General features: G+C 39.2%; 1 protein-coding gene across 1 annotated transcript in view; it reads right to left on the bottom strand.

Annotated features, from left to right (window-relative positions):
- Positions 1 to 492: 492 nt before the first annotated feature.
- Positions 493 to 13,225, bottom strand: part of MEF2A (myocyte enhancer factor 2A) — a 112,624-nt gene continuing 99,891 nt past the window's right edge. Inside the window, exons 7-10 of the mRNA XM_007959943.1 lie at positions 11,683 to 11,706; positions 7,422 to 7,548; positions 2,601 to 2,727; positions 493 to 847 (exon numbers count right to left, since the gene is read on the bottom strand). Coding sequence (XP_007958134.1) covers positions 493 to 847; positions 2,601 to 2,727; positions 7,422 to 7,548; positions 11,683 to 11,706 — 633 coding nt within the window. The remainder of the gene's footprint in view (positions 848 to 2,600; positions 2,728 to 7,421; positions 7,549 to 11,682; positions 11,707 to 13,225) is intronic.

Raw genomic sequence — 13,225 nt, forward strand, 5'->3', positions numbered from 1 at the left:
TATAAATGACAACTTATGTACAGTATTGCTTTCTTGGTTCCTGCTTTTCTACTGCTCTGTTCTACAAAGCATTTTTACTACAGTCACTGCACAATTAAATAAAACAAGGGGCCCTCTAGGTTTCTGCAAGCTAGTATGGGAGAATTACATATGGGTACACATTTCTTTGTAAAAACTGGTTATCTTATGAAACAAGTAGTCCAAGGAAGTGCCAGACTAGACCACTGCATATAGGGTGCTTTGTTTGCCATGGGATGTACATCTGCAGATCTACAAGGAGTTTGCAGGTAAGTGCCTGATTCTGTGTCTGCAACACACACCCACACATACACACACACTCACACTCACACTCACATACATATACATGTAAAGTGATATATATGTATGTATGTACATATAAATATACTTAAACTCATGTCCTTATTGACCAATTTAGATATGTAGGGCAGTTCACTGCAGTAACACAAAGTATAAACATCGGCCCTGGAAGCCTTAAGTAACCCACGCGTCCATCCGCATCCGTTTCACAGAAGGGCTTTCTCTGTCCTCAGTATTTGGGGGTCGGCCCAGCACAACTGGAGAATGGAAGTCGCCCCGTGGATCTTCCCGGTCACTGCCATCGTAGGAGCTACTAGAGCTGCTCAGACTGTCCACAGGGGAGCGCCCCATTTCCTGCCGGGGCTGGGGCTGGGGCTGCAGGGGTTGTGGCTGCTGTTGTTGCTGCTGTTGCTGGAAGCCTGATGGGGTCATTCGATCCCGGGGAGGTGAAATTGGTTCTGACTTAATGTTGATGTTTTGGTTGGTATTAATGGATAAATTTGAACCCTGAGATAACTGCCCTCCAGCACTGAAGGGAAAAAGAGAGAGATGTTAGATGGCTGTGAGTGCATCTGCATAACTGGAATGATACTACAGACACTGCCTGACTGGAAACAGCCCAGTATCTGAGATCCTGTCAGAATTCCCAAGATTGGTTTGGGTTGTTTACTTGAGTGTCTGGCACAAAAAGAAATCACCTCTCCCTGTGAGGAAGAAAACCATACAGCTAAGCCCTATATTACTGGTTCTGTGATCCCACAACTCTGATACTTTGGTAGGTGAAAACCTGTCAGTGGCTAATGCTATGCATGGAGCAACAAGAACCTGGATTTTGGTTCCTGCTCTCTCTGCTTCCTTGGCATTTTCTCAGCTCTAGGCACTATGATAGGCAAAGCATCTCATCTGTCCTTATAACAACTGTAAGGTGGCACTTATATCATTCTTATTTTCCAAATGATGGCATAGTCTCAAAAGGCTAAATAACTTGCTCAGAATGATACAGCAGGAAGTGTACATGCTTTTCCCCAGCACTGAGCTTCAAGCCAAGCCATTTCTACTAGCTCTTTGTAGTTGCCATTACACCTCCAGGGTTATCTGTATGTGTTCATTTAAGAGGCTCAGCACAGGCCTGAGGGACAAATACCTATGTGGGAAAAGAAATTTCTGTACATAATTCCCAAGAAGACTATTGATGACAGTATGTACCTAAATTATTTCTGAATGTGGGAGGGCAAGGGTTTGCTCAGCTAAGGCTCTCTGGGGACTTTCTGGGCACAAGGCTAGGGTGCCCCTGCTGTCCCAAGCAGGGGTGAAGCAGCCAGCCCACAAGGAGTCCAGCTGCATCAGCTCCACAGCCCCTTCTTCTAGGATGCTCTCCTCCACCTGCTGCATGGGTCTACCGTGGCATCATCCCTTTTCCTTTCTGCTCAGGGGTGTCTCACCTGAGTACCACTGTGATCCTTTCGCTGATACCCCCACAGCCTGTTCAGAGGTATGTTCTCTTTGTGTACCCTTTTTGGTGAAGTGTGGTATAGGCCAGCCACATGAGTCCTATGTACCCTGATTCACACATTAGGTACTCCCCAATTCTCCTCCCCCACAATCCAGGGAGAAAGCAAAAGGCACAGCTTATTTTCCTACAGTCCTTGTCCATATAACTCATCAAGCAAAAAAAAGGAAGGGTGGTAGGTGGGGCTATATACCTTCAAGCTGCCTTTCTTCAAACAGTGGAGCCACAGATGGGTATTGGGAGGTACAGGTGGGATAGACAGGTTAATCATTGACTGGTAGTAGAAGGCATGGTACGTATGGATGACATCTATGCCTTGCACCTCCTCAGACTATTAATAAGGTCTCTCTGCCTTGGAATGTCCATGTAAGAAATGCCTTGCTCCTTGAATCCCTTCAAGGAATGCCTAGTTTGTTCAGTATCCAAACTATTATCTGTTGTTGTTGTTGTTGTTGTTGTGTGCCGTCGAGTCGGCCCCGACTCATAGCGACCCCTCCTTGGGTTTCTGAGGCAGTATCACTATGGAAGTAGGATTGCCCAACCTTCCTTCCAAGGAGTGGCCGGTGGGTTTGAACCACCAGCCTTCTGGTTAGCAGTCAAGTGCTTTAGCCACTATGCTACCAGAGCTCAATTATCTAGAGCCTTGTAAAGAAAATATTTTCTCCAAATACTTGTGTTCACTGCAGGATTACTGACAGGGAAGACTAACAGAGCAAAAAACTGTCAAGAAAAGCAGATTGGGAGATTTTGGGAAATTTTTCTAGTTACTCACACAAGAGAGTTGAGGGCTGCTTGTCCTAAATGGTGCTGCTGCCAGGCTGACACCTGTCCCAAAGACAGCATTCCTGGGGAATTGAAGCCCTGCAGGGCCGATAGGTCTGCACTCGTCAGTGAATAATCTAAAAAAAATGAAGAAAATATTGCTTTTGTGTATAATGAAAGGATGAAAGGTACTCATGTTTTTCTACAAAGGACCATGCAAAACCTGTTCTTCAAACACTAAATAGCTTTACAAGTTTCTTGTTTGAGAGAAGCCAGGTACTCTATTAACACTTACGGGTCTAAACCCCACAAAAAACTTTCTTTTTGTAGGTTTAAAGGAACTAGCTGTATTTAATTGTCTGAGATTAACAAAACTCAGGTTTGTACTAAATGTTTGTAGTTTATTACTTCACAAAAGTTGAGTCCACCATTATTTTAAATAAACATGTCCACCACCATTCCCTGGAAAAGGATGTCATGCTTGGTAAGGTAGAGAGAGGGTCAACGAAGAGGGGCAGGCCCTCAACGAGATGGACTGACACAGTGGCTGTGGCGATGAGCTCAAGTATAGAAGGGGTCGCGGAGCTGGCGTGGGACTGGGTGGTGTTTCGTTCTGCTGTGCATAGGGTCACTGTGAGTCAGAGATGACCCGACGGCACCTAACAAGAACAACAACAACAAACTGCCCTTCTGAACAAAGGGAAATACTCCAGCTCACTCAGACTGAGTCTAGGTCAGGAAGTCTTACTTTCTTGAAATACAGGGAGAACCAGAAAGGCTCAGTATCTCTTCTCATGGAGCACCAAGTTTAGAGACATCAACATTAAGTACGTTATTACACAAACAGTTAATTGCATTTGTTTAAAGTACTGGATGGGTCACAATTCCTTGACTGACGGCAAAATAATTTTAAGTTGGTTAAAGAGCTTTATGTGCTACAAGAGCACAGTGCAGCTCATTTTATCCGTGAATGCTTTAGGCATATCACTCTGACCAAAACTTAGGACATTAATTCTCATTCACATGTAGAGCTATTTTTAGTTCATCATTAACACTTGTCTTTTCTAGTTAGTTCTAAAGAGAGGTGGCAAAAACTCTTCTACTTTTAACTTCTTTCTCTGTCTCAAGAGAAGTTTAGCTTAAAGAAGTTGGTCTTTAAAATAGTTTTTAAAAAGGAACTGAGTTGAGACAGCATAGCTGGTGCTCAGGATTCTGTTCTAATGCTATACTCTTCTCATTCTAGATGCTCTAAAATGGCCTCCATCATTCCCAGAGAGGCTGGAGGCAGAGGGGTCACAGCACCCCCTCCCAGCCCACAGTGCCCTTTTGACTGAGAGGTCCTTGTATCCACTGCCTACTTGGACGTCTCTCCAAACAATTCAAATTGGACATGTTCCAAACTAGACTCATTTTTTTTTCTATAAACACGTTACTCCTTAAATATTCTCTCCCTTAGTCGATGGCACCAACATTCACCCAGCTGCTCAGGCCAGAAACCTGTGCATGCTATCTATTCTTGTTATTTCTCTCTTATATCCACCACCAACCAGCACATCTGGTCAATTCTTTCAACAGTTTCACAAGTCTGCCACACTTCCCCACCTCTGCTACCACTACTCAGTGCACCTATTGGCACCTGCTTACTTGGACCATTACAGCAGCCTCTTTTGTAGGCTCTTTGCCCCTATGCACACTGCAGCCAAAAAGATACTTTCAAAATAACAAAGATGATCAAGACATTTCCTTGCTTAAAACCTTTTATGGACTCCCAATGCTCTCAAGATAAAGTTCAACATCCTCAACATGGGCTACAAATCCCTACTTACCTCTCTAGTCCCAACTCCCACCAGCCTCTCCTACCACTGCACCTTTAGCCACACTGGCTTTTTTTTAGTTCCTGAAGATAACTATGCTTTTTCTGTCTCCTGGCCTTTGCACATGGTATTATCTGCCAGGAACACACTCCCTTCTTTGCCTAGCTAAGTGATACACACCTCTCTTTAGGTGTAAGCTTAAACACAGCCCTTAACAAAATCGATTGACTCATAGTGACCCCCTTTGGGTTTCCAAGGTGGTAAATCTTTACCAAAGTAGATTGCCAGTCTTTTCTGTGGAGTGACTGGTGGGTCTGAACCACCAACCTTCTGGTTAGCAGTCTAATGCCTTAGGCAATGTGCCACCAGAGCTCCGTAATAAATAATTATTCCTAGACAAATATTTCTCTTACATCTTTCTTCCCTAAGAGACCCTGTGGTAGTTGAAGTTGTGTGTCAGCTTGGCAGGGCTGTGATTTTGAGTGGCTTGGCAGCTGTGATGTAGTTATTCCCCAAGATAAGCCTAGATGTGTTGTAATCATCTCCATGGTAGAATCTGCTGTAAGCAGTTAATCAGTTGAAGGTGAGTATCCTTCAGGGTGTGGCCTGCTTCCAGTATGTATGGCATGGATCCTGCATTTGGTTCAATCATTATCTCCAGTTCCTGGACTTGAACTAGTGGCCTGCCGTGTTATCTGCCGATCTTGGGATTGTTGCCCTAGCAGCTGTGAGTCAATAATCTGCTATACTGCTTGCCAATCTTGAGTTCATCAGCCTTTGCAGCTATGTGAGTCAGGAGACACCTCCAGCTTGCTGCAGTGAGCCTAACTGAGGGGCCTCCACACAGTTCCCAGAGCTGATGCTCTGGACTCAGACTTCTACTAGCCTAGTCTTCCCCTAGAGCCAGTACTCTGAATTCAGACTTCTAGCCTCCTGAACTGTAAGAGAATAAATTTGTTTGTTAAAGCCACTCGTGATATTTCTGCTGTAGTACAAAGACAGACATAGCTCCATTTTAACTATGTACTTTTGTTATTTCCAGTGCCTGGCATGGTACCTGCCACACAGCAGGTGGCCTATAGGTATCTGTTGATGAACACATGGATACGCTTGCAAAGGTGGGACTGATCTCACCAACAGGCAGGAGGAAGTACATATAGGAGTCCTTAGCACCGAACTGTTTGAATCATTCCTTTATTGACTGTCTGGTATGTATTTGACACTAAATAAATACAGGATAGTAGGTATAATACGAAAGAAAAGTAAAAAATGGACTTTCTATAAGGGTTAGGAAGAATGCAAACAGATAATAAGCAAGTTAAAGATATTATGGTACAAACAGAACAGAAAAGAGAGCAAAGATAAAGCTAGTCAAGAGAATGGAACTGAAGCTAAGCAACTGGTGATTTTGAGAGAACCCAACTTTATGTTTTCACAATTCCTGTGAACTTGGGAAAAATAAATTCTTTCTAATCCAATGGCATTTCTAAAAGCAAGTATCATGGAATTGTTGATAAGCATAATGAACAATTTGTAATGAAATGCTCAGTAAGCTGTAATCTAACATAAACATCCAATTCAAGCTTTATCTTCTCAGCCAATACTCCTCTGAACATTCTAGCCCACAGATCTCTCTGTGTCCCTACTTTCTCAGGCCTCAAAGTATAAATGGGTAATCTCAACCACTCAGGACTTCCCCTCTATGGTTAGCAATTTAGGTATGTCCATTTCCTTAGACAAAATAAACCTGGGACAAAATATATGTCTTCAGAATCATGTCTCACACATAACAGGTAATCAATACAGTGAAACAGAATTTCCTACAAATGGGTAATCCCTGGCTGTACTCCAGAACCTTGCACTGTGTAAAACATAAATATCAGGCTGTAATTCACAGACCCTAGGCTAGTCTGTAGTTGGTGAATTTAGCTATTTATTTTGATTGTTGGAAAAAGTAGTGTAACATTTCACTTAAGAGGGTTTCTTTTTCTTGTATTTTTCACTCAAAAGGAAGCAGTATCTTTCAAAATTATTTCTGTTTTAAAACATTTAAAGCAAAATCACATGTATCGATTGCTCTGCATCCCTCAGGTAGCTCCAGACAGCAGGTAAAACAGCTAAAGCCTTTGCCCTAAGTTTACAATGTGCTGATCTTTATCATGATTTATTTATGAGAATCATGAAGAGTTATGTTCTCTGCATAAATTCCTTGAATTACGGTCTCAGAATGATAAACAAGGTATGGTATAGTTTAATTATTTTCTTCTGCCTTTGAAGCATCAAGTGTTTTGACTCAGCTACAGACAAAGTGTAAACGCTTGTGTTTTCTACTGCTCTTTAGTGGCAAAGTGAAATGAAACTCACTGTGCACCAGGATTCTCCACATAGCCCACTTGGCCAACAACACCCCTCCAGTCATTGCAGTATGTGAACTTCTTAACATACCCACTACTTAGGTAGGGTATCTGAAGACTAGAAGTCTAAATATAAGGGTTGAAGAGTGCATGGCTCTGAGGAGGAATGGCTAAGGTCCTTGTGTTTTTGCTCCTGTGTCACAACTTAAAACAAATTACTAGTTACATGGAGGAAAAAACAGCCTACCCAACATAGCTCTGTATCTACCACATCCCAAAGCCGTGAGGTCCAAAGGGATTCATGTTCTTTCTAAGTAGGTTAACAGTGTAAAGAAAACTACATAGGAAATATTGAGTAACAGGCTATTAGCCTTCTTGGTTTGATACATACCAAAGTTTTAATAATAGCTGCTTGTTTTACCTGTTTGCCTCAGGTGTAAGTGAAAGTTCATGTGAGAGAAATAAAAATAACTTATTTAATTCATTTTATTATCAATACTGATAATTTTTTCAAGGCCAGTATACACTTTTTAATACATCTAAATGTGAATCTGAAAAACCGCTATTTCAATAAATATACTTAAAAAAAACAAACTCACAAAAGGACATATTGATCACAAAGAGAGAAAAACAAACACATGAAAGGCAACACAGCAGGCTTACCAGTGTTGTAGGCAGTAGGCATTGCTGAGTATACAAGTCCCTGTGGAGGCAAGCTTGGGGTTGTCACAGACACCACTGGAGTAGCAAGAGGCTGAGTGGCTTGAGAATTGCTTATCCTCTGGGTATTCTGCCAAAGATTAGAAAAAGAAAAAGTGTTATTATCTGGGTATTTATGTTTAGACTTAATACTTTAAAAATAACTTTCAATTTAAAAGTGGTATTTTTCACAGTTTTATAACGTGAATGGCATTTTCTGAAGAAGTGATGATGTAAAAATCTTAAATATACTATACTAAAATATACTAATTAAATAAAAATACTAAATGGAACATACTTTTATATTATTTTCTTCTTGTTTTCATACTTTATCAATGTGCCCTTAAAATGGAAACATACATCATGGATGACAACATTTTTATATGTGACTCTACATGAGAACTTGAGGTCATTACAAATACTGCCAGGCCAGCCACAATAAAATGTATACAGGATCTAAATACCTGAAGATAGCAAAGACCATCTGTATGTTTGGGATTATAAATCTATGAGTATAGGAATCAAAACTATGTTTATTTGCAACATTCATATGCTGATATGGTTTTAAGTCATGGCTTACTGAAGTGCATATTGTATTCTGATTTCTTGGATTACTTCCCTCCACCCTGACCTATTTTTTAACAGCAGCTTCAGGTATGTTTTTCTATACTCTCCCAACTCTTCTGAAAGAAAAGGTTTTGAGTAGACAGCTTTTTAATAAATTTTGAGTATTGTGAATGGAACAATAATAAATGTTTGCTGATTTGCTGGGTGTACACAGTATCCTATCTACAATGGGAATTAATTAAAAAAAAAAAAACTATTAATCAATTCAGTTTAAGATAGCCATTGTCCCCTATGTTTAAGGGTATGATGCAACTAATTTCTCACCATGTTACTGGCTTAAGGTAACATTTTTCAAAACTGAGTCTAAGAGGAACAGAATAGATGTCTTGTGGTTAATATGTAAGTGTCCAAGAAGGTCAAAGTATAATTCAAGTCTATTTTTTCCTAAATAAACAAGTGACAGTCTAATAACTGACCTTTGGTGGTCAAAGCCATATTAATAAAAATATTTCAGTACTCTTGAGATTTCTTATAAAGAGCTAAAATATAATTTGGTTCTTCTTTTATCACATTTGGAACAGAACGTTAGAGGAAAGCCTTTGGCTAGATCTAGATATATGAAAGAAAGATCACTTGAATGAAGATCCAGATCTCAGTTTCTTTCTTTTTAGTTTATATTGCTCTCCAGTCTAAGTTTAGATGATGTTAGACAACGAAGTATGTGGATAGACCACCTGGGGTTTTGTCTGAGATTCACCTCTTCCTATCATTTCCTATCATCTTTGTACAGTAGGGAAGACAGTGATTCTTGTCCTGCCAGCCTCACAGTATGACTGTGAGACTCAAATGAAGCAATACATTTGGAAGTGCTTCGATAACTATAGTATTAAACAAATTTAAGATAAACCAAAAATCAACCTCACTGCCGTCGAGTTGAACCCGACTCATAGCGACACCTGCCTGGGTTTCTGAGGTGGTATCACCATGGAAGTAGATTGCCCAACCTTCCTTCCGAGGAGTGGCTGGTAGGTTTGAACCGCCAGCCTTCTGGTTAGCAGTCAAATGCCTTAGGCACTATGCTACCAGAGACAGCATCCTTAAAATTACTGTCCCAAGAAATCCTCTTCTCCAAGGGTTCTATAAAACTGCTTTTTTTTTTTTAAAAAAAAGGATAAATATATTTAGCCTTTCTCATTCATAGCTAATCTGCTGGAGCTGTGAGGAAGCAAAGCTGTTCTAGAATTGCAAGGATGCTAAAGAAACCTGCAGCCTGGTTTTCTCCAGAAGAGTCTTCAAAGGCAGGCTCCAGGATACTGTCCCTCCTGCTCTTTGGATAAGAGTCATCCAAGATAGTACTTTAGAGTTCAAACCAATGTGAATAACTTTTTAAGTTCTAACAGATGATGTTTCTGGTTATATACAGGTTCTGACATATAAAGCTCTGTATTTTCAAATGATTTAAGTATTACAGTCTGAATTAGCTGACATTTTAAAGAAAATGAATGCTTGTTGAAGGTTTTTAGTCATGTGTCTGTTTCTTAGTTATATTTATTTGTTTATGGTTTCTACATTTTATAATCTTCAAAGATGTACAAAATTTATCTTTGAAATTTTATAATTAAGAGTAATTTAAAGAATATGGGCAATTAATGTATAATTGGGAATACATTTCAGTTTCAGCACTGAGTTACTAATTATGATTTTTTTTGGAGAGAGGTATCTATTCTATTCGATTTAATTTGTCTTTTCATATTTGGTCAATGGTACTTCAAATGTCAAATACTAAGAACACCCACATCATGTCTTCATCTCCTGGCAATCTCCTGGTATGACCTCAAAGAGAGGGTAACAGATTCCAATACAGTGATTTGATGTCCAATACACATCAATCTCTTAATCTCAACAGCAGTTTTACAACAGTAAATGACTTTCAGAACCACTAGAGGGCAACATATTGCAGGATAATTCAGAGAGGCACTCATGACAATTTAAGCATAAACCAAACTCAGAGTTGATCACAGCAACCCCTCCTTGGGCTTCCAAGGCGGTTTCTCTGTGGAAGATTATTATCCAACCTTCCTTCAGAGGAGTGGCTGGTGGATTTGAACCACCAGCCTTCTGGTTAGCAGTCAAATATCTTAGTTCACTAGGCCACCAGAGCTGCATAAACTCACTGTCATCTAGTCGGATCCAACTCCTAGCGACTCCTCCTTGGGTTTCTGAAGTGGTATCCCTACGGAAGTAGATTGCCCAGTGTTCCTTCCAAGGAGTGGCTGGTGGATTTGAACCACCAGCCTTCTGGTTAGCAGTCAAATGCCTTAGGTACTATGCCACCAGAGGTACATGTTGTTGTTGTTGTGTGCCGGTGAGTCAGACCCAACTTACAGCGACTCCTCCTTAGGTTTCCGAGGCAGTATCACTACGGAAGTAGATTGCCCAACCTTCCTTCCAAGGAGTGGCTGGTGGGTTTGAACTGCCAGCCTTCTGGTTAGCAGTCAAGTGCTTTAGGCACTATGCTACCAGAGCTCCCCAGAGGTGCATAGTGAGGTCTAATATAGGATGAATTACAAACCTCTATTTGCTAATCATTACTGTAGATTAAGAATTTCACCAAAAGATATTCCAAAACTGCACAATTATAATCCAACACCACACATTCACAGTTGACTAATATTATCTCTGTTTAATACAAAACCATGGCCAAAACTGTCAGAGAAATCATAAAGCTAATAACCTCATTTTAAGGACTGAGCACAGACAATCTTACCTGACAAGAAAACAAATTGTGCAAAGCATATCAGCATGCATAATATGTTATAGTAAAACCAAAGATGCTTTTCCCCCATGCTTTCATGCAAGTGAGCCTTGTCCAATCTAAAAACAACAATTTCAAGTTTCAATTCCCTTAAAATTAAAGACACCAAATTAGCAGCTGACTTTGAATTCATATGATTACTTCTGTGAGATTTGGTTTTAGTTGCTAAAGAAGAAACAGATCAACTACAAATATTTTCAGTCAAATTATTTTCTAAAGGCAAAGCCAATATAAACCATTTTTTTGGTGGGGGATATGGAGGGAAAGTAATTTGCTTTTAAGAACATAATATATTCTGATAGAAAAAGTTAAGTTTGTGTATTTTCAATCATAGACATTCCTCTTAGTAAACAGGGAATCCCCTTATAGAGCAGATCTTCTCATCCAGGATGAAACAATTCCAACTCTGAAAAAGGTGACCTCACCAAAAGTGATGTAATCTTTTTGAAAGAAAGAAAATAACAGCAGACTATGTGCTACAATCTGAGGAACTCTGAGGATGAAGTCACTTTCTAAAAATATTTTAATAATTTGGGGAACTATATAAGGTATATTGTATCTTTTCTTAAAAAAAGCTTTAGCAAGTGTCCTGAGCTCATAGACAGGGCTTGTTTTTAAAGGCTTTATTCCAATGTTCCCCCAACAAATGAAATGGGTAAACATTCACAATCATAAACACAAAAAATAGACTCTGTAACACCAATATTCATATGGAAATGTTTGATTAAAAAAATAAATAAAACCTGTGTAACAAAGGGAACACTGATTAGACAAAAACATTTTACAGAATTAGTACTTTCTACATCTCTTCTAAACTCTCTGCAAGCAGAAATCCACACTCACCAACTCCAATTCCTCTTCCTCCGACTGCACTCAGGCAACAAAAGAGGGATAAAGAGAGTTACTATGACGCTGGTACTCACCAACAGAAAATATTTTTTTTAGAAAAACATGTAATGTGGACACTAGCAATTGTCTGGAACTCTAAAGAGATGATTATATATGCAACAAATAGAAACACAAATTACTTACTGTTCTTATACTTATTTTTCTCAAAAGACTGGAAAGATTGTTTTAAATTTACTGGGGACAGGATTTCAAGCCACTCCCTACCACTAGTACTTGGTCTGCTTTTATGCTGGCCTCTGACATACAGCCATCCTAATGGTATAATATTTGAGAAAAATAACTCCATACTTACATATTAATCCTCTCATTCCTAGTCTACCTGGTCACAAATGTCCATTTATCCCCTACTAGATTCCGTGCTCTGTATTGGGCAGAAATTATTTTGTTTTCTTATTTCCCACAGCAGTTGGCACAATGTAATGAAATAACAGGATCTCAAACATTTGTTAATAAACGTTTTAAATAATAGTATATCTATATTTATCATTTGCAAATATAGTTTTCACAGGAATAAAATAACTGCAATGAGGAATAATGAGGAAAACCACATTATATGATGAAAATGAGACTGGAGAAGGAGCGAACTAATATATGTACATAAAAGCAATGTATTAAACGTATTCACTCTTTTTCTCCTAAACTTTTAGAAATTATGTATATGCTAGAAATAATCTATTATTTAGTTTGTTCTTACTTTACTTGCATAAGTTAAGCCAGTATGTGAGAAGGGTCTTTATAAGCCTCACTGATACATAAAGCCCAATCTAATGGTTTATGTGTAAACTAACTGTATAAAATAGGAGGAAGGCTAATTATTAGCAATGACATTGATCTACAATTGGTATTTCAAATGTTAGTAAAATGCTCTTCAATTGTTTTGTTACAAACATCTTTACGTATCTCTAACTACAAGATACACATCTAAGTACTATAAAATGTTACATACACAGTTCTCACTTTAACTTAAAAGGATAATGGTGTAAAACAGTTTATATGGCAATTATTTCAGTCTCCCACAAAGATGCTTCATGATCTCTTAAAGATCAAAGATAATTATACTGACAAGTTGCTAATTTTGCAGTTTACTAAAAATTCCTGTAAAATACTTCTGTGCCTTATATCAAACTTTTTGCAGGTTTTTTTTTTTTCCCTGAAAGATAGTAACAATTATTCCACATCCAGTTCTTGAAAGATGAGCCAAATGCCCAACATAAATGCCACTTCTTCTTGGCTCCTTTTCTATTTTCGGCCTATGTCTTAATTATAAGGAACCCTGGTGGTGCAGTGGTTAAAGCGCTTGGCTGTGAACTGAAAGGTCAGCAGTTCAAACCCACTAGCCACTCCATAGGATAAAGATGTGGCAGTCTGCTTTCATAAAATTTATAGCCTTGGAAACTGTAGGGGGCGGGGGTTCTACTCTGTCCTATAAGGCTGCTAAGAAGAGTTGGAATTGACTCAATGGCAGTGGGTTTGGTTT

The sequence above is a fragment of the Orycteropus afer genome, unplaced genomic scaffold (genome assembly GCF_000298275.1).
Source record: "Orycteropus afer afer isolate SDZICR_OR568_19922 unplaced genomic scaffold, OryAfe1.0 scaffold00019, whole genome shotgun sequence".
NCBI classification, from domain to species: Eukaryota; Metazoa; Chordata; class Mammalia; order Tubulidentata; family Orycteropodidae; genus Orycteropus; species Orycteropus afer.